At 38.7% G+C, this 21544-nt stretch overlaps 1 protein-coding gene across 1 annotated transcript in view; it reads right to left on the bottom strand.

Moving 5' to 3' along the window:
• The window catches only part of ube2l3b (ubiquitin-conjugating enzyme E2L 3b), a 34590-nt gene extending 15579 nt beyond the window's left edge, over window positions 1-19011 (bottom strand). The window contains exons 1-2 of the mRNA XM_061980471.2: window positions 18940-19011; window positions 2211-2306 (exon numbers count right to left, since the gene is read on the bottom strand). Of these exons, the coding sequence (XP_061836455.1) occupies window positions 2211-2306; window positions 18940-18966 (123 nt within the window). The 5' untranslated portion in view covers window positions 18967-19011. The remainder of the gene's footprint in view (window positions 1-2210; window positions 2307-18939) is intronic.
• Between the last annotated feature and the right edge of the window lie 2533 nt (window positions 19012-21544).

Genomic DNA, 21544 nt, shown 5'->3' with positions numbered 1-21544 from the left:
TTCATTAAAAAAACCTGGTATTTTGACAATGGTAAATGGGTTATACTTGTATAGCGCTTTTCTACCTTCAAGGTACTCAAAGCGCTTTGACAATATTTCCACAGTCACACACACATAGCGGGAGCTGCCATGCAAGGCCCTAACCACGACCCATCAGGAGCAAGGGTGAAGTGTCTTGCTCAAGGACACAACGGACGTGACTAGGTTGGTAGAGGCTGGGGATCAAACCAGGAACCCTCAGGTTGCTGGCACGGCCACTCTCCCAACTGCGCCACGCCGTCCCCGACAAGAAAATGAATTTCACATGCCTGCATTGTATCCATTAAACCGCATCCAACTGTATTTACAATCTGCAAAGTACGTATGTGAAAATACCGTCTAAACACCACAATTTCAGACGGCCATTTTGAATATTCCGCTCCGGATGACGTCACGATGGGAGCGCCTCTGCACCCTGACCATATCAGTCATTCTGTAAATGTGCAACCACTATAAAGGAGATGTGCTGCTTATCATTAACATCCCTTATGTAAGACATTAACATGTGTTTTTTTTGTATGCATTCTAACTCCTAAATAAATAAAAATGATGCTAACAATGGAGTCAATGAAGACGCTATCCTGCCCACAAAACTTGCCAACAATACTCTATTTACATATAGTGACCTGAATTTATACCAAAAATTAGTGATGTTATTTTTATAAGCGCTAACGCAGACGAACAATTTTAGCGGTGCATTGATAACAGACACCTAACTAGCCCTCTGCTGCTGTACTGAGAGCTAGCCGATGTCCTGCTGCATCGCATCAAGGTTATTCTAAACTGTAAATCAAGCCTCTCATTTGGATAATAGTAGAATTTAGCCATGAATCTAGAAGTTGTTCATCTGTGACATTCAGTTCTTACCTGGGGATGGAGACAAACAACCGAGGACCGTGTCTGAAGGCAGGAACTTTTCCCTTTAACCGTTCGCGTGGATTATGATTACTTCTTCATCTCAACAGGAAGATATAAACATCCCATCAGTCTTTATCCCAGTGAAAGCAGACATTGTACAGTACGAGATAGTTTTATTATGTTTGTATGTCGTTTAGAACTTAGCAATACTGCTACACGCCATATGGTCGCGAAAATACGGTATAGTGGCTTCGATAACGGGAACCGGTTCTCAAAAAGGGATTAGAATCCATGGAATCAGTTATTTTCTTATCGAAGCATCGGGAGAACCGGTTTTCGAACATCGCCCCTAATGCTTAGTGTTTAGCACACAGCTTCTAAAACTTGTAGATGCTCCTCATATTCAGGGTCAAAAATAGAAGTTTGTGGATCATCATTTTTCGCAAAGTACCGTATTTTTCGGACTACAAGTCGCAGTTTTTTTCATAGTTTGGCCGGGGGTGCGACTTATACCCAGGAGCGACTTATGTGTGAAATTATTAACACATTACCGTAAAATATCAAATAATATTATTTAGCTCATTCACGTAAGAGACTAGACGTATAAGCTTTCATGGGATTTAGCGATTAGGAGTGACAGATTGTTTGGTAAATGTATAGCATGTACTATATGTTATAGTTATTTGAATGACTCTTACCATAATATGTTAAGCTAACATACCAGGCACGTTCTCAGTTGGTTATTTATGCGTCATATAACGTGCACTTATTCAGCCTGTTTTTCACTAATCTTTATTTATTTTAAACTGCCTTTCAAATGTCTATTCTTGGTGTTGGGTTTTATCAAATACATTTCCCCAAAACATGCGACTTATACTCCAGTGCGACTTATATATGTTTTTTCCTTCTTTATTATGCATTTTCGGCCGGTGCGACTTATACTCCGGAGCGACTTATACTCCGAAAAATACGGTAATCGTCTTTCATGAAGTTTGCATGATTAGTACTATAGGTAAAAGGGAAGGCATCTGTGGTTTCTATCTCTACGTCATGTGACGGGCTTGCTCATTATCTCGCAAAATGGCCGGGATATCTCCGTGAGATTGATACAATTGTGATCACATGGGGTATGCAAGAACAACGTTGGGATGTGTAACCCTACGAACGAAGGTGTGAATGCAGCCGGGCATTCAATGGAGGAGGAGGAGACATAGATTTGAAGAACAATCAAAGGTGAGGACAGCGGCCGCCAAATGCAAAATGCGAAGGATGCAGACCTTGAATCTAGACACAGCCTAAGGATGGTTGCTTACAGGAACAATGAGACCTTGCCATGACAATAGGTTGGAGTCATCAACTTGAATGTTTCTGAAGTTTTTCATTCCAGATTTGCGAATCTCATCAAGTTCCTGCAAAACAAAGAATATTGTGAGTGCGCGCGCACGCATAGAAGAAGTCAAAGGTACATTGTAGACAAGCTACTAAGCCAGCCCCCCAACATTTGTCTGGTCACCTTCCACAACAGGTTATAGGTCAGAGTTCACATATCAGGACTAGAAGTAAGGGTTTCTCCAGATTGGTGGTGGGGAGCGTGGTCAATGTGACATCATCATAAATTAGCATAATAGACACTGGTGCATATACTTACTTTAAAAAAAGGAAAAACAAATGTACACCAAATCTGACTTTTTTTGCCCAAGAGCAGTGGTTCTTAACCAGGGTTCGATCGAACCCTAGGGGTTCGGTGAGTCGGCCTCAGGGGTTCGGTGGAGCCTCTGCCGCGGAGATCAAGACATACCCGACTCATCGTGTAAATAAAAACTTCTCCCTATCGTCGTATTATGGATACGGCAACAGCAGATGTCACACTGGTCTTCAGGTGTGTAATTTGTTGTGAGTTCATGCACTGTGTTGGTTTTGTTCTTTGAACAAGGTGATGTTCATGCATGGTTAATTTTGAACACCAGTAAAAAAACATTAACTTTGTCTTGAATTTGAAAAAAAAAAACATTTTATTTTTCACTAAAGAAGGGTTCGGTGAATGCGCATATGAAACCGGTGGGGTTCGGTACCTCCAACAAGGTTAAGAACCACTGCCCTAGAGTGACACAGATGGGATATTTTTGCCAGTGGAAACGCTCCAAAGTGCTTCAAATCGGATCTTTTTGTGTACGTACGACTTACACGCAAAACGATTTTTTTTAAATGTGTTTTTAAAATGTTATTCACAAAAATCACAGTCATTTTAACAAAAGCAACCCAGACTTCAACCCAATTCAAGCTTTACAATACTTTAAAAAATGCAATTGAAAATGCAATCCTAAAAAAAATGGACAAACAGTAATTATCAATGATAGTTGTTTGATGTTTATTAATCCTCTTAAAAGAATAATGACCGTAATTTTCAGACTATAAGGGTGCGACTTATACTCAGGAGCAACTTATGTGTGAAATTATTAACACATTACCGTAAAATATCAAATATTATTTAGTTAATTCACGTAAGAGACTAGACGTATAAGATTTCATGGGATTTAGCGATTAGGAGTGACAGATTGTTTGGTAAACGTATAGCATGTTCTATATGTTATAGTTATTTGAATGACTCTTACCATAATATGTTACGTAAACATACCAGGCACGTTCTCAGTTGGTTATTTATGCCTCATATAACGTACACTTATTCAGCCTGTTGTTCACTATTCTTTATTTATTTTAAATCGCCTTTCAAATGTCTATACTTGGTGTTGGGTTTGATCAAATAAATTTCCCCCAAAATTGCGACTTATACTCCAGTGCGACTTATATATGTTTTTTTCCTTCTTTTTATGCATTTTCGGCCGGTGCGACTTATACTCCGGAGCGACTTATAGTCCGAAAAATACGGTATGAATTATTTTACAATCAGAATAAATACAAATATAAATTAGGATGTGAATGGCATTCTTTGAGCACCCCGACAGATGAATGGATTCAATTTAGGACCTTGGTGTGTTATGTACCGTGATGGACGCACTGGCCTACTTGTCCCATCACATCTATATACTGTATAACTGCCATTTCTCTGACTCTGTGGATTACTTCCAGTCTATTTCAAGTTCTTCCCATTATTGCTAATGTGCAAATTGGAGGCTCCCGTTAATTAGTGATGAGGGGAGAGATCATTTAATATTTAGAGGACGAAGAATAGCCAAACATGCTACACTACACACCAGTGGTGGGGAAATCATCCATTTTTAGATGCATCGCAGTTCAGACATGGACTATTATAGAAAAGATGAGTAAACGTCAATAATCGATGTAAGTAAAGTAATGCCTCGCATTATGTTGCAGTTTTGCACCCATTCATTTAATACAAACCCCGTTTCCATATGAGTCGGGAAATTGTGTTAGATGTAAATATAAACGGAATACAATGATTTGCGAATCATTTTCAACCCATATTCAGTTGAATATGCTACAATGACAACATATTTGATGTTCAAACTGATAAACATTTTTTTTTGCAAATAATCATTAACTTTAGAATTTGATGCCAGCAACACGTGACAAAGAAGTTGGGAAAGGGGGCAATAAATACTGATAAAGTTGAGGAATGCTCATCAAACACTTATTTGGAACATCCCACGGGTGAACAGGCAAATTGGGAACAGGTGGGTGCCATGATTGGGTATAAAGGTAGATTCCATGAAATGCTCAGTCATTCACAAACAAGGATGGGGCGAGGGTCACCACTTTGTCAACAAAAGCGTGAGCAAATTGTTGAACAGTTTAAGAAAAACCTTTCTCAACCAGCTATTGCAAGGAATTGAGGGATTTCACCATCTACGGTCCTTAATATCATCAAAGGGTTCAGAGAATCTGGAGAAATCACTGCACGTAAGCAGCTAAGCCCGTGAACTTCGATCCCTCAGGCTGTACTGCATCAACAAGCGACATCAGTGTGTAAAGGATATCACCACATGGGCTCAGGAACACTTCAGAAACCCACTGTCAGTAACTACAGTTGGTCGCTACATCTGTAAGTGCAAGTTAAAACTCTCCTATGCAAGGCGAAGACCGTTTATCAACAACACCCAGAAACGCCGTCGGCTTCGCTGGGCTTGAGCTCATCTAAGATGAACTGATACAAAGTGGAAAAGTGTTCTGTGGTCTGACGAGTCCACATTTCAAATTGTTTTTGGAAACTGTGGACGTTGTGTCCTCCGGACCAAAGAGGAAAAGAACCATCCGGATTGTTATAGGCGCAAAGTGTAAAAGCCAGCATGTGTGATGGTATGGGGGTGTATTAGTGCCCAAGACATGGGTAACTTACACATCTGTGAGGGCGCCATTAATGCTGAAAGGTACATACAGGTTTTGGAGCAACATATGTTGCCATCCAAGCAACGTTACCATGGACGCCCCTGCTTATTTCAGCAAGACAATGCCAAGCCACATGTTACATCAACGTGGCTTCATAGTAAAAGAGTGCGGGTACTAGACTGGCCTGCCTGTAGTCCAGACCTGTCTCCCATTGAAAATGTGTGGCGCATTATGAAGCCTAAAATTCCACAATGGAGACCCTCAGACTGTTGAACAACTTAAAATGTACATCGAGCAAGAATGGGAAAGAATTCCACCTGAGAAGCTTAAAAAATGTGTCTCCTCAGTTCCCAAACGTTTACTGAGTGTTGTTAAAAGGAAAGGCTATGTAACACAATAGTGAACATGCCCTTTCCCAACTACTTTGGCACATGTTGCAGCCATGAAATTCTAAGTTAATTATTTGCAAAAAAAATAAAGTTTATGAGCTTGAACATCAAATATCTTGTCTTTGTAGTGCATTCAATTGAATATGGGTTGAAAAGGTTTTGCAAATCATTGTATTCCGTTTATATTTACATCTAACAGAATTTCCCAACTCATATGGAAACAGGGTTTGTAAATGTGACAGGAATAATTGTACTCTTTCTTATTACAAATGCATTGTTTTGAAAAGTTGTCTTGTGAAAAGTGCTTAGTGAAATGTAAAATTGCATGAATATGCATAAATTAAAGATGCATCAATAATGCATTTTTAATCGAATCGTAGGTCCTGGATCAAAATCGAATGGTACACCGTTGGAGGATATGCTAACCGCAAGATGGAGCTCTTGAATGTAAACAAAGGTAGACGGATCAATATATACTCTATATACAGTACAGGCCAAAAGTTTGGACACACCTTCTCATTTCAATACGTTTTCTTTATTTTCATGACTGTTTACATTGTAGATTGTCACTGAAGGCATCCAAACTATGACACATATGAAGTGAAAACCCTTTCAGATGACTACCTTTTGAAGCTCATCGAGCTTGCCAAGAATGTGCAAAACAGTAATCAGAGCAAAGGGTGGCTATTTTGAAGAAAGTAGAATATATTTTCAGTTATTTCACCTTTTTTTGTCAAGTACAAAACTCCACGTGTTCATTCATAGTTTTGATGCCTTCAGTGACAATCTACAATGTAAATAGTCATGAAAATAAAGGAAACCCATTGAAGGTGTGTCCAAACTTTAGGCCTGTACTGTTATCAATATTAACGATAGGTCAATTATAAGTATATGGTCGATACTACAGTGGGTAGTTACATCAACATTTTTTGTCATGAATTTTTTTTTTTTTTTTGGTTGACAAATTTAGGGATCAGGTCCCTGGACACAGGAGGACTTTAAAGCGCACCGATTATACAAAGCCTGGTTTTGTGTTTTGGGTATCTGTCCCAAAAGTGTGAAATCAAAGCCTGGAGGCATGGTGGAGATATTTATGAAACTATCTTGCCTCCCTTCACACTTTCTCCAAACGAGCCGATTGGAATTTGAGTAGCTGGTGACCTGTTTGTCACCAGTTACCCATATATGGTAGAAATGTACCCAAAGTGCCTTGCGCGAGTCCACCGTTGTAGTCAATACGCTCCTTCTTTGTCTCTATCCTCTTGTTGTGGGGCAGACTGGCTCGTGCATGGACATGCATCCTGCGCTGTTGCCATTTCTAATGCAAAGTAGCGTATAGTTTTCTAACTTATATCTGTCAGTTGCCTCCATATGGAAGATAACAACTACAGCTGTTGAAAGGGGTGTGGCCAGGAGGAGAACTTTGTTAAAGTTAAAAGTTAAAGTTAAAAAGTACCCCCACACACACACACACACACACACTAGGTGTGGCGAAATTATTCTCTGCATTTGACCCATCGCCCTTGATCACCCCCTGGGAGGTGAGGGGAGCAGTGGGCAGCAGCGGTGGCCGCGCCCGGGAATCATTTTTGGTGATTTAACCCCCAATTCCAACCCTTGATGCTGAGTGCCAAGCAGGGAGGTAATGGGTCCCATTTTTATAGTCTTTGGTATGACTCGGCCGGGGTTTGAACTCACAACCTACCGATCTCAGGGCGGACACTCTAACTACTAGGCCACTGAGTAGTTTAACTTTAACTTTAACTACTTGGTACTCGGTACACACATTTAAAGTATTGCCACACAACAATGTCAAGTATGAAAACAACAGAATAGGTGATTATTATATTTTATCCAAAGTGTAGATGGAACCATGTCACAACAGGAAGTAAGCGGATATTAACAAGTAGATTATTAATAGTTTTGATAAAATCATACAACAGGAAATTATGCAATATGTTACCTCATACATCACCATCTAAATTAGGAGCCGCTTTAACCCGTTTTGAAATAATTCTATAATCAGTTACAAACCAAATATATTGATATGCATCATTATTCCCACACCCACACACACACGTGTCATATATATATATATATATATATATATATATATATACTTACATATATATATATATATATATATATATATATATATATTTGCATTTTAACTTGTTCCAGGTGGCTAGCAATGATTCTTAAAGAAGTAATCCATTTTGACCCCAAATTACAAATAAAACGTCCAAAATGTATCATTTATATTTCATGACCTGCATATTAACAAGTATTAGTGATATTGTTATTATAAGCGCTAACGCAGAGGAACTACTTTTAGCGGTGCCGTGATCATAGAGAGCTAACTAGCTTATAATAATAATAATATAATTTATTTGTAAAAAGCACTTTACATTGAGCAAACAACCTCAAAGTGCTACAGTGTATTAAAAAAATAAAATTAAAAGATAATACAAATAAATAAAAATAAAAACTAGAACAGCCTAATAGCTAGAGCTAGTATGCATATATCTAAAAAAATACTTTTTTATGAAGGGTTTTTAAGCCTTTTTTAAATGCATCCACAGTCTGTGGTACCCTCAGGTGGTCAGGGAGAGCTTTCCACAGACTGGGGTGGCGGAGCAGAAAGCCTGTTCTCCCATTGTTCGTAGCTTTGTCCTCGGAGGTTGGAGGTTAGCCTGTCCGCTTATGCTTAAGATTATGCTGCAATATTGACATATTGAGCTGCTCCATCGCCTCTGAATTGGTGAAAATTAATTCTAGGTTACAAATCATGCCTCTCACCTGGATAGTAGAAGGTTGTGGTCATAAACCCACAAGTTGGTCAACTTTGACCCGGAGATGGCGAGAAAGACACAAAAAGACGCTTGTTTACAGCGTGAGGATTGTGATGAATTGTTGATGTAAAGGGGAAGATATAAACATCACATCAGTCTTTATCCCAGCGAGAGCAGACATTGTACAGTAAGTGATTGTTTTTATTGTTTTCTCATGAAGTTTGCCATGATTAGCAGTGTTGTTGTTAAAGGGAAAAGCGAATATTGTGATGCGTCTCGTACGCCTAAAAAGGGCAAAATATCTAAATATTACATGTTATTAATGTTACTACATGACATATATACTTACAGAATGTATACACAACGTCTGAGGTTTTTTAGAGCGCTTTATAGGCGAAATCGGGCGACTCCTGTAAGCTCTAGTGTTAGCTGACTTTTGCTAACCTTTATTTACGAGTTAGAATGCATAAAACATATATGTGTTCTCGTCTTACATAAAGATTGTGAATTATAGACAAAATTCAAAAAAGGGCAGATCCCCTTTAACAAGAAGTAACAACAATAAAGGTAACGCTTTGACAACATACTAAAGGTAAACATTAGTACGATTCCAGCATCAATCTTTGGACCTGCAATATTTGCGGGTAATAAATGGAGCTGAGACTATAGTTGCATTGATGTTTTCATGATAGCAAAGTGTGATGTGTGTGGAAAGAGCAATTCGACATATTCCGAGTCACTTTCCACACTTCGTTGCTGTGTCACGCGCCTTTGAGCTGTTGGTTTCGATGCTAACAAGTGATTATCGAGTAGAATAATAATTCTGATTGCGTTACATCAGTGCTTTTCAAACTTTTTTGAGCCAAGGCCCGAGGCACACCGCGAGCAGAAAATGTTTAAAAAATTAAAGTCGTTCTCGCAATTGTTGGATATGAATTCAAACCATAACCGAACATGCATCACTACAGCTCTTGTCTCAAAGTAAGTGTGCTGTCATCACGCCCTGACTTATTTTGAGTTTTTTGCTGTTTTCCTGTGTATAGTGTTTTAGTTCTTGTCTTGCGCTCCTATTTTGGTGGCTTTTCCTGTTTTGTTGGTATTTTCCTGTAGCAGTTTCATGTCTTCCTTTGAGCGCTATTCCCCGTTTGTTTTAGCTATCAAGGCTATTTCAGTTGTTTTTATCCTTTTTTGTGTGGACATTGTTGATTGTCATGTCATGTACGGATGTACTTTGTGGACGCCGTCTGCCCCACGCGCTGTAAGTCCTTGCTGTCGTCCAGCATTCTGTTTTTGTTTACTTTGTAGCCAGTTCAGTTTTAGTTTTGTTTTGCATGGCCTTCCTTAAGCTTCAATGCCTTTTCTTAGCGGCACTCGCCTTTTGTTAATTTTTTGTTTAAGCATTAGATACCTTTTTACCTACACGCTGCCTCCCGCTGTCAGACGGTCTGCATATTGTGATCACGACAAACCATGTTCCCGACAAAGCAATTAGTTACCTGCTGCCACCTACTGATATGGAAGAGTATAACTGCTGATCTCTAGACAGCACAGACACTCAACAACGACACATTATTTGCAAATTATAATTACTGGTTTGCAAAAAATGTTTTTAACCCATTTAGGTGAAATTACATAATCTCCCACGGCACACCAGACTGTATCTCACGGTACACTATGGGTACAAGAAGGGTAGAAGTATCGCTGCTGTTAGGAAATGTGCTACGTATGTAACACCTGCAATTCACAGACAGGTTGTACAAAAATTGGTGTTGTGTCATCTAGATTATTGTTCAGTTATTTGGGCTTTTGCACCCAAGGTTGAGCTTACAAAATTACAAACAGCTCAAAATAGGGCAGCTAGACTTAGTCTTGATTGTTCTTATAGATCGAGTGTAGACCGTATGCATTCTTGTCTTGGATGGCTGAAGGTTATTCATAGGTTATCCAGCAGTTTATTGTTATTTATTCGAAACATTATTCACAACAAGTACCCTACAGCTCTTTTTAAGCAGATTGGTTATAATGCTGATGTTCACCACTACAGTACCAGAGCTTCAACTCAAGGTCTACTTGCATTAACACAACCAAGAACTCATTCAATGAAAAGCACTGCTGTATACAGAGGCATTTCATTGTGTGAATGCTCCAAAGCAACCAAAATTCATCTATTTATTATTCAACTTCTTCTCCTCCAGATTTTGGCGCACTCTACCTTCCACATTTTTCATCCGATTCAAACCGTTCCAACTTTAAACTGTTCAGCCTATTCGGGAATTGCGGGCTTTCCCTTGACAAATTCCAAAAACTCCCAGATTTCCCAGAATTCCAAGTTTTCCGGGCCATTTTTCAAACTTCCACCATTTCCAAATTTATCAACCTATTCGAACCATTCCGCCCTCAACACATTCCACCATTCTGGAAATTCAAATGATCATTTTTCCAAGTTCAGAAAAATTCCAGGATTTTCCAGAATTCTTGCTTTTCTAAAGCCCTATTTACACTCTTTTTTTCTAGCGACTACTCCTTCCACATTTTTCAACACATTTCAACCGTTCCACCGTCCAAACATTCCTCTTAATCTGAACTGGAAAATCTCCCGGTTTTCCCGGAATTCCCTAATACCATTTCTCAATTCAACATGTGGTTCTAGCGTTGTTTTATTTTTTTATTCACTGTAGCACTTTGAGGTTGTTTGTTCAATGTAAAGTGCTTTTACAAATAAAATCTATCATTAATATTACTATTATTATAGTACTTCAGCATTTCTCGACCAAGTTGAAAAAGTTCCACACCAACCATTTCAACTCATTCAAGTTTTTTTTTTTTTTACCATTTTCACAAGAATTCCCGCTTTACCCGAAATTCCCAATTTTTGGGGAAATTCCCATTGGGAATCCAATGGGATATTCTTCAAAGTTCCACATTTTTCAACTGATTCAAACGGTTCCAACTTCCAAAATATTCAGCCTGTTCAGGAATTGTGTGCTCTACTTCAACAATTCTAAAAAAAAATTCCAGGATTTTAGTTCACTTCAGCATTGGAGCATTCACATGCAATTCCTTTAGGAATTGCCTCATCTAGTTATGGAATACTCTTCATTTAAACATTAGGACAATACACAGTAAAAAAAAAAAAAAAAAAGCATTTAAGAAACATGTAAAGTCACATTTTAGACTTAAGAGTTAATCTTTCATGTTATCAGTTTGAGAACTTTTTTTTTCTATTTCCCTTTTTCCTTTCTTTTATTGTAACTGGATTTGCGTATGTTCTGTAACTGGACCCGTGAACTGTTATATTTTTTATTATTTTGAGAATTTTCCTTTTCTTTTTTATTTATTTGTAACTGGATCTGTGTACGTTTTGTAACTGGATCTGTGTATTATTATTTTACTTTGAACTTTTGAAAAGGACCTCAAGAAGACTAGCCTGACGTTCGTGCGTCTGTTAATAGAGATCTTCAATAAACAATAAACAAACAACACCAGTGTGCCGCGGCACAGCGGTTGAAAAACACCGCGTTACACACACGATGATCGTGTTGAAAGACCGGAAGTGATGATACACGCGCACATTCACATCATGGCTAGGGAAAACGAAACAGGAAGAGACACAATGGCTAATTTGATTGCTCCAACCAACCACGACAGTGGCGTTGTAATCCCAAATAAAAGAGACAAGACGTGTGTTGCCATGCTGGAATGTTTAGGATGAAGGCGGACATGAGGGTGATGTCAGGCTACATTGTCCGTCGAGCTAGCTTAGTTAGCAGTTAGCCTATTAGCACTTTGTGCCCTGGAAACTCGCCATCTTACGATAGCAACATTCAAACACAATCAATTATCGGGTTGAAGAATGTGGGAATTGTGGAAGTTTGAAAAATGGCCAATTAATTTTGAATGGGGAAAATGCAAGATAAAAAAAAGGAATTATGGGAAATCCGGGAATTTTTTTATAGAATTTTTGAAGTATAGCAGACTGAATATTTTGAAGTTGGAACAGTTTGAATCAGAAGAAAAATGTGGGAATTGTGGAACTTTGAAAAATGTCCTATTGATTTCAATGGGGATTTCAGAAAAAAATGGGAATTTCGGGAACAGCGGGAATTTCTTTGTAATTGGTAAAAAAAAAAACTTTAATGGTCTGAATGAGTTGAAATGGTTGGTGTTGGAATTTTTCAAATCGGTGGAGAAATGTTGAATAAGTAACATGTTGAATTGAGAAATGGTATTACGGAATTCCTGAAATTTCGGGAAAAACGGGAATTCTTCCAGTTCAAAAAACAACTTAGTTTTTTGTCCTGATTAAGAGGAATGTTTTGACGGTGGAAAGGGTGAAAAATGTGGAAGGAGTAGTCGCCAGAAAAACGGGTGGAAATAGGGCTATGGAAAAGCAGGAATTCTGGAAATTCCTGGAACTTTTTTTAACTTGGAAAAGGGCAAGTTTGAATTTCCAGAATGGTGGAATGTGTTGAAGGTGGAATGGTTTGAATAGGTAGCAAAATGTGGAAATGGTGGAAGTTTGAAAAATATCCAACTACCGTATTTTCCGCACTATAAGGCGCACCTAAAAACCACAATTTTTCTCAAAAGCTGACAGTGCGCCTAATAACCCGGTGCGCTTTATTACGATTCATTTTCATAAAGTTTCGGTCTCGCAACTTCGGTAAACAGCCGCCATCTTTTTTCCCGGTAGAACAGGAAGCGCTTCTTCTTCTACGCAAGCAACCGCCAAGGAAAGCACCCGCCCCCATAGAACAGGAAGCGCTTCACCCGCCCCCGGAAGAAGAAGAAAAAACGCGCGGATATCACCGTACGTTTCATTTCCTGTTTACATCTGTAAAGACCACAAAATGGCTCCTACTAAACGATCCGGGTCATAAAAAGACGCAATCTCTCCATCCGCACACGGATTACTACCGTATTTCACAGCAACTGAACCGCACTGTGGAACGGGAGCACGTACGGTGAATATTCGCTCCACAGGGAATGAGAAGTCATCCTTCACTGTGGTTCTAGCTTGCCATGCTAACTTCCACTCATGGTGATATTCAAAAGGAAGACCTTGCCAAAAGAGACCTTTCCAGCCGGCGTCATCATAAAAGCTAACTCGAAGGGATGGATGGATGAAGAAAAGATGAGCGAGTGGTTAAGGGAAGTTTACGCGAAGCGGCCGGGTGGCTTTTTTCACGCTGCTCCGTCCATGTTGATATATGACTCTATGCGCGCCCACATCACAGATGGTGTCAAAAAACAAGTGAAGCACACAAATACAACACTCGCCGTCATTCCGGGTGGATTAACCAAAGAACTCCAACCGCTGGATATTGGTGTCAACAGGGCATTCAAATCACGACTGCGAACTGCGTGGGAAAAATGGATGACCGAAGGCGAACACACCTTCACTAAGACGGGCAGACAACGCCGGACAACATACGCCAACATCTGCCAGTGGATTGTAAATGCCTGGGCAGATATTTCTGTCACAACTGTGGTCCGAGCTTTCCGGAAGGCAGGATTCACAGAACTGCTGCACAACAACAGCGACACTGAATCCGATGATTTCGAAGAGACGGAGCCCGCCATTTTGGAAGCCACGCTAGCGCAACTTTTCAATTCGGACACCGAAGACGAAGAATTCGAAGGATTTACCGGTACGAATGAAGAATAACTTCAGAAAGTGAGCGCTATGTTTATTTTGTGTGTTGTGTGTTGTGACATTAACGTTCGAGCAACATTACCGGTATGTTGCTATTGCTCTACACCATTTTGAATTTTACTATGTTTGTGATTGCACATTTGTACATTTTGGGACAGAGTTGTTAGAACGCTGGTTTTCAATATATTATTAAAGTTTGACTGAACTATCTGACTGTTTTTTTGACATTCACTTTAGCGCAGCGTTTTTTTGACATTCACTTTAGCGCAGCGTAGGCGCGGCTTTTAGTCCGGGGCGGCTTATTGGTGGACAAAATTATGAAATATGTAATTCATAGAAGGTGCGGCTAATAATCCGGTGCGCCTTATAGTGCGGAAAATACGGTAATTTTTAATGGGAAAAAATGTCCCGGAAAACCTGGAATTCTGGGAATTTGCAAAGGGAAAGCCCGCCATTCCCAAACAGTTTGAAGTTGGAACGGTCTGAATCGGGTGAAAAATGTGGAAGGTAGAGCGCGCCAAAATCTGAAGAAGAAGAAGAAGAAGTAGTAGAAGAATAAATAATGATTTTTAGTGTAGAAAACCATATGTGTGAATGCTATAATAATACGTTTATTAATAAATAGATGAATTTTAGTATACATAACACATCCATCCATCCATTTTCTACCGCTTGTCCCTGTTGTGTGAATACTATAATACGTTTATTAATAAATAGATGAATTTGTGTAGAAAACCATATGTGTGAATGCTATAATACGTTTATTAATAAATAGATGAATTTTAGTGTACAAAACCCATCCATCCATCCATTTTCTACCGCTTGTCCCTGTTGTGCGAATACTATAATAATAAGTTTATTAATAAATAGATGAATTTTGGTGTACAAAACCAAATGTGTGAATGCTATAATAATACGTTTATTAATAAATACATGAATTTTGGTGTACAAAACCCATCCATCCATCCATTTTCTACCGCTTGTCCCTTTAGGGGGAATACTATAATAATACGTTTATTAATAAATAGATGAATTTTGGTGTACAAAACCCATCCATCCATTTTCTACCGCTTATCCCTTTAGTGTGAATACTATAATAATACGTTTATTAATAAATAGATGAATTTTGGTGTACAAAACCCATCCATCCATCCATCTTCTACCGCTTGTCTCTTTTGTGTGAATACTATAATAATACGTTCATTAATAAATACATGAATTTTGGTGTACAAAACCCATCCATTTTCTACCGCTTGTCCTTTTAGTGTGAATACTATAATACGTTTATTAATAAATACATGAAATTTGGTGTACAAGACCCATCCATCCATCCATTTTCTACCCCTTGTCCCTTTTGTGTGAATACTATAACAATACGTTTATTAATAAATAGATTACTTTTGGTGTACAAAACATCCATTTCTACCGCTTGTCCCTGTTGTGTGAATACTATAATACGTTTATTAATAAATAGATGAAATTTGGTGTACAAAACCCATCCATCCATTTTTCTACCGCTTGTCCCTTTTGTGTGAATACTATAATAATGCATTTATTAATAAAAAGATTAATTTTTGTGTAGAAAACCCATCCATCGATTTTCTACTGCTTGTCCCTTTTGTATGAATACTATAGGTTTATTAATAAATAGATTAATTTTGGTGTACAAAACCCATCCATCCATCCATTTTTCTACCGCTTGTCCCTTTTGTGTGAATACTATAATAATACGTTTATTATTAAATAGCTGAATTTTGGTGTACAAAACCCATCCATCCATCTTCTACCGCTTGTCCCAGTTGTGTGAATACTATAATAATAACTAATAAATAGATGAATTTTGGTGTACAAAACCCATCCATCCATCCATTTTCTACCGCTTGTCCCTGTTGTGTGAATACTATAATACGTTTATTAATAAATAGATGAATTTTGGTGTACAAAACCCATCCATCCATCCATCTTCTACCGCTTGTCCCTTTTGTGTGAATACTATAATAATGCGTTTATAAATAAATAGATGAATTTTGGTGTACAAAACCCATCCATTTCTACCGCTTGTCCCTGTTGTGTGAATACTATAATAAGTTTATTAATAAATAGATGAAATTTGGTGTACAAAACCCATCCATCCATCCATCCATTTTCTACCGCTTGTCCCTTTAGTGTGAATACTATAATAAGCGTATTAATAAATAGATGAATTTTGGTGTAGAAAACCCATCCATCCATCAATTTTCTACCGCTTGTCCCTTTTGTGTGAATACTATAATACGTTTATTAATAGATGAAATTTGGTGTACAAAACCCATCCATCCATCCATTTCTACCGCTTGTCCCTTTAGTGTGAATACTATAATACGTTTATTATTAGATGAAATTTGGTGTACAAAACCCATCCATCCATCCATTTCTACCGCTTGTCCCTTTAGTGTGAATACTATAATACGTTTATTAATAAATAGATGAATTTTAGTGTACAAAAACCATCCATCCGTCCATCTTCTACCGCTAGTCTCTTTTGTGTGAATACTATAATAATACGTTTTGGTGTACAAAACCCATCCATCCATTTTCTACTGCTTGTCCCTTTTGTGTGAATACTATAATAATGCGTTTATTAATAAATACATGAAATTTGGTGTACAAAACCCTTCCATTTTCTAGCCGCTTGTCCCTTTTGTGTGAATACTATAATACGTTTATTAATAAATAGATTAATTTCGGTGTACAAAACCCATCCATCCATCCATTTTCTACAGTTTGTCCCTTTTGTGTGAATACTATAATACGTTTATTAATAAATAGATGAAATTTGGTGTACAAAACCCATCCATCCATCCATTTTCTACCGCTTGTCCCTTTTGTGTGAATACTATAATAATACGTTTATTAATAGATTACTTTTGGTGTACAAAACCCATCCATTTCTACCGCTTGTCCCTGTTGTGTGAATACTATAATAAGTTTATTAATAAATAGATGAAATTTGGTGTACAAAAACCATCCATCCGTCCATCTTCTACCGCTTGTCTCTTTTGTGTGAATACTATAATAATACGTTTTGGTGTACAAAACCCATCCATCCATTTTCTACTGCTTGTCCCTTTTGTGTGAATACTAAAATAATGCGTTTATTAATAAATACATGAAATTTGGTGTACAAAACCCATCCATTTTCTACCGCTTGTCCCTTTTGTGGGAATACTATAATACGTTTATTAATAAATAGATTAATTTCGGTGTACAAAACCCATCCATCCATCCATTTTCTACCGCTTGTCCCTTTAGTGTGAATACTATAATAATAAGCGTATTAATAAATAGATGAATTTTGGTGTACAAAAACCATCCATCCGTCCATCTTCTACCGCTTGTCTCTTTTGTGTGAATACTATAATACGTTTATTAATAGATGAAATTTGGTGTACAAAACCCATCCATCCATCCATTTCTACCGCTTGTCCCTTTAGTGTGAATACTATAATATGTTTATTATTAGATGAAATTTGGTGTACAAAACCCATCCATCCATCCATTTCTACCGCTTGTCCCTTTAGTGTGAATACTATAATACGTTTATTAATAAATAGATGAATTTTAGTGTACAAAAACCATCCATCCGTCCATCTTCCACCGCTAGTCTCTTTTGTGTGAATACTATAATAATACGTTTTGGTGTACAAAACCCATCCATCCATTTTCTACTGCTTGTCCCTTTTGTGTGAATACTATAATAATGCGTTTATTAATAAATACATGAAATTTGGTGTACAAACCCCATCCATTTTCTACCGCTTGTCCCTTTTGTGTGAATACTATAATACGTTTATTAATAAATAGATTAATTTCGGTGTACAAAACCCATCCATCCATCCATTTTCTACCGCTTGTCCCTTTAGTGTGAATACTATAATAATAAGCGTATTAATAAATAGATGAATTTTGGTGTACAAAACCCATCCATCCATCTGCTACCGCTTGTCTCTTTTGTGTGAATACTATAATAATGTGTTTATTAATAAATACATGAATTTTGGTGTACAAACCCCATCCATTTTGTACCGCTTGTCCCTTTAGTCTGAATACTATAATATGTTTATTAATAAATAGATTAATTTAGGTGTACCAAACCCATCCATCCATCCATCCACTACCGCTTGTCCCTTTTGTGTGAATACTATAATAATACGTTTATTAATAAACAGATGAATTTTGGTGTGAATGCTTCGGAGCATTAACACAGTTACCGAGTAGAATAATAATTCGGATTGCGTTACGTTACACGCACGATGATCGTGTTGAAAGACCGGAAGTGATGACGCACGCGCACATTCGCATCATGGCTGGGGAAAACGAAACAGGAAGAGACAACGGCTAATTTGACGGCTCCAACCACGACACTGGCGCTGTAATGCCACATAAAAGGGACACCAGACGTGTGTTGCCATGCTGGAATGTTCTGGATGAAGGCGGACATGAGGGCGATGTCAGGCTACATTGTCCGTCGAGCTAGCTTGGTTAGCAGTTAGCTTATTAGCACCTGGAAACTCGCCGTCTTTACGTTAGTAACGTTCGGACGCAATGACGTCATCAAACACCTCCATACCGCGCCGAAACACCGTTAAGGCGGAATAAAGCCGCCTTTTGTACCGCAGAGACTTGAAAGTGTCGGCGGATGCTGGCCTAGCTCGCCGGCTGCTTGCCTCCCAAACACAGCGTCTTCTTGACCTCCCCTTTTAAGACTAAACTGCACTTTCGAGCGGACGTCGTGTCCCGTAACGACCCACGCCGCGCGGGACGAGCGTCTTCTCGGCCGTCGACCGACGCCGCCGCGACTCGCCCACGCCAAGGAGCACATTACAGGTGACAAAGTCTAGCAGCAAGTGGGAAGATTTACCTTGCCCAGCCTCCTGCTCGCCGCCATCTTGAAATTTCTCTAAGACTTCCCACAATGCTCTGCGCGGGAATAAGCGAAGGGGGAGGGAGGAGGGGGGGTTAAGCGGAACACACTGGAACAGTGGTGTCGAACTCAAATACAGAGTGGGCCAAAATTTAAAATTGAACAAAGCCGCGGGCCAAGGTTGAACAAATTAACCTTTTAATAGACCCAAACAAGTTTTGCATTGAATATTGAACAAGCAAGGCTTATATAACTTTATAGTGACATGCAAAATCGAGTTTCAAATAATAATAATAATAATAATTAAAAAATATCAAGTGCATATCAAATACAATTTAAATAAAAATTGAATGCCTCTCTTCTATTTGCAGCCTTCTGAGGTAAACATCAAAATAAACTTTTTCCACCGGCTAATAATACATTTGAAAATAAAACATACTTGCCAACCTTGAGACCTCCGATTTCGGGTGGGGGGCGTGGTTGGGGCGGGGGCGTGGTTGGGGGCGTGGTTAAGAGGGGAGGAGTATATTTACAGCTAGAATTCACCAAGTCAAGTATTTCATATATATATATATATATATATATATATACATATATATAAGAAATACTCGACTTTCAGTGAATTCTAGCTATATATATATATATATATATATACAGTTAGGTCCATAAATATTTGGACATTGACACAATTGTCAGTATTCCAGCTCTGTACAACACCACAATGGATTTGAAATGAAACAATCAAGATGTGCTTTAAGTGTACACTCTGAGCTTTAATTTGAGGGTATTTACATCCAAATCAGGTGAACGGTGTAGGAATTACAACACATTTTATATGTGCCTTCCACTTTTTAAGGGACCAAAAGTAATTGGACAAACTAACATAATCATAAATCAAATTGTCACTTTTTAATACATTGTTGCAAATCCTTTGCAGTCAATGACAGCCTGAAGTGTGGAAGCCATAGACATCACCAGACGCTAGGTTTGGTCCATGGTGATGCTCTGCCGGGCCTCTGTTGCAGCTGTTTTCACTTCCTGCTTGTTCTTTGGGCATTTTCCCTTCAGTTTTGTCTTCAGCAAGTGAAATGCATGCTCAATGGGATTCAGGTCAGGTGATTGACTTGGCCATTGCACAACATTCCACTTCTTTGCCTTAAAAAACTCTTTGGTTGCTTTCGCAGTATGCTTCGGGTCAGTGTCCATCTGCACTGTGAAGCACCGTCCAAAGACTTTTGAAGCATTAGCCTGAATATGAGCAGATAATATTGCCCCAAACACTTCACAATTCATTCTGCTGCTTTTGTCAGCTGTCACATCATCAATAAATATAAGAGATCCAGTTCTACTGGCAGCCATGCATGCCACTACCACCACCATGCTTCACTGATAAGGTGCTATGCTTTGGATCTTGAGCAGTTCCTTGCCTTCTGCATACTCTTCTCTTTCCATAATTTTGGTACAAGTTGATCTTTGTCTCATCTGGCCATAAGTTGTTGTTCCAGAACTGCACAGGCTCTTTTACATGTTTCTTGGCAAACTCTAATCTGGCCTTCCTGTTTTTGAGGCTCACCCATGGTTTACACCTTGTGATGAAGCCTCTGTATTTCCTCTGGTGAAGTCTTCTCTTAATTGTTGACTTGGACACAGATGCACCTACCTCTTGGAGAGTTTTCTTCATCTGGCCAACTGTTGTGAAGGGCTTTTTCTTGACAAGGAAAGGTATTTGTCTGTCATCCACCACACTTGTTTTCCGTGGTCTTCCAGGTCTTTGGGTGTTGCTGAGCTTAGCAGTGCGTTCTCTCTTTTTAAGAATGTACCAAACAGTTGATTTGGCCACACCTCATGTTTTTGCTATCTCTCTGATGGCTTTGTTTTGATTTTTCAGCCCAATGATGTCTTGCTTCACTGATAGGGACAGCTCTTTGGACTTCATATAGAGAGGTGACCTCCCCAGATTCCAAACTAATATACCACACTTGAAATGACATCTAGGCCTTTTATCTGCTCTTTGTAAATTAAGTAAATGAAAAAAACAAGGGAATAACACACATCTGGCCATGGAACAGCTGAGTAGCCAATTGTCCAATTACTTTTGGTCCCTTAAAAAGTGGAAGGCACATATAACATGTGTTGTAATTCCTACACCGTTCACCTGATTTGGATGTAAATACCCTCAAATTAAAGCTCAAAGTCTGCACTTAAAGCACATCTTGATTGTTTCATTTCAAATCCATTGTGGTGTTGTACAGAGCTGGAATACTGAAAATTGTGTCAATGTCCAAATATTTATGGACCTAACTGTATATATATATATATATATCATACTTGCCAACCCTCCCGGATTTTCCGGGAGACTCCCGAAATTCAGCGCCTCTCCCGAAAACCTCCCGGGACAAATTTTCTCCCGAAAATCTCCCGAAATTCAACCCACAATATAACCAGCATACCTGCCCAATCACGTTATAACTGTAGAATGATGGAGGGCGAGTTCTTGGTTTCTTATGGGTTTATTGTTAGGCAGTTTCATTAACGTCCTCCCAGCGTGGCAACAACACACAACAACAGCAGTCACGTTTTTATATACCGTAAAGCAGTTCGT

This window comes from Nerophis lumbriciformis, linkage group LG20 (genome assembly GCF_033978685.3).
Source record: "Nerophis lumbriciformis linkage group LG20, RoL_Nlum_v2.1, whole genome shotgun sequence".
NCBI classification, from domain to species: Eukaryota; Metazoa; Chordata; class Actinopteri; order Syngnathiformes; family Syngnathidae; genus Nerophis; species Nerophis lumbriciformis.
This window is presented reverse-complemented; position numbering and strand designations above follow the sequence as displayed.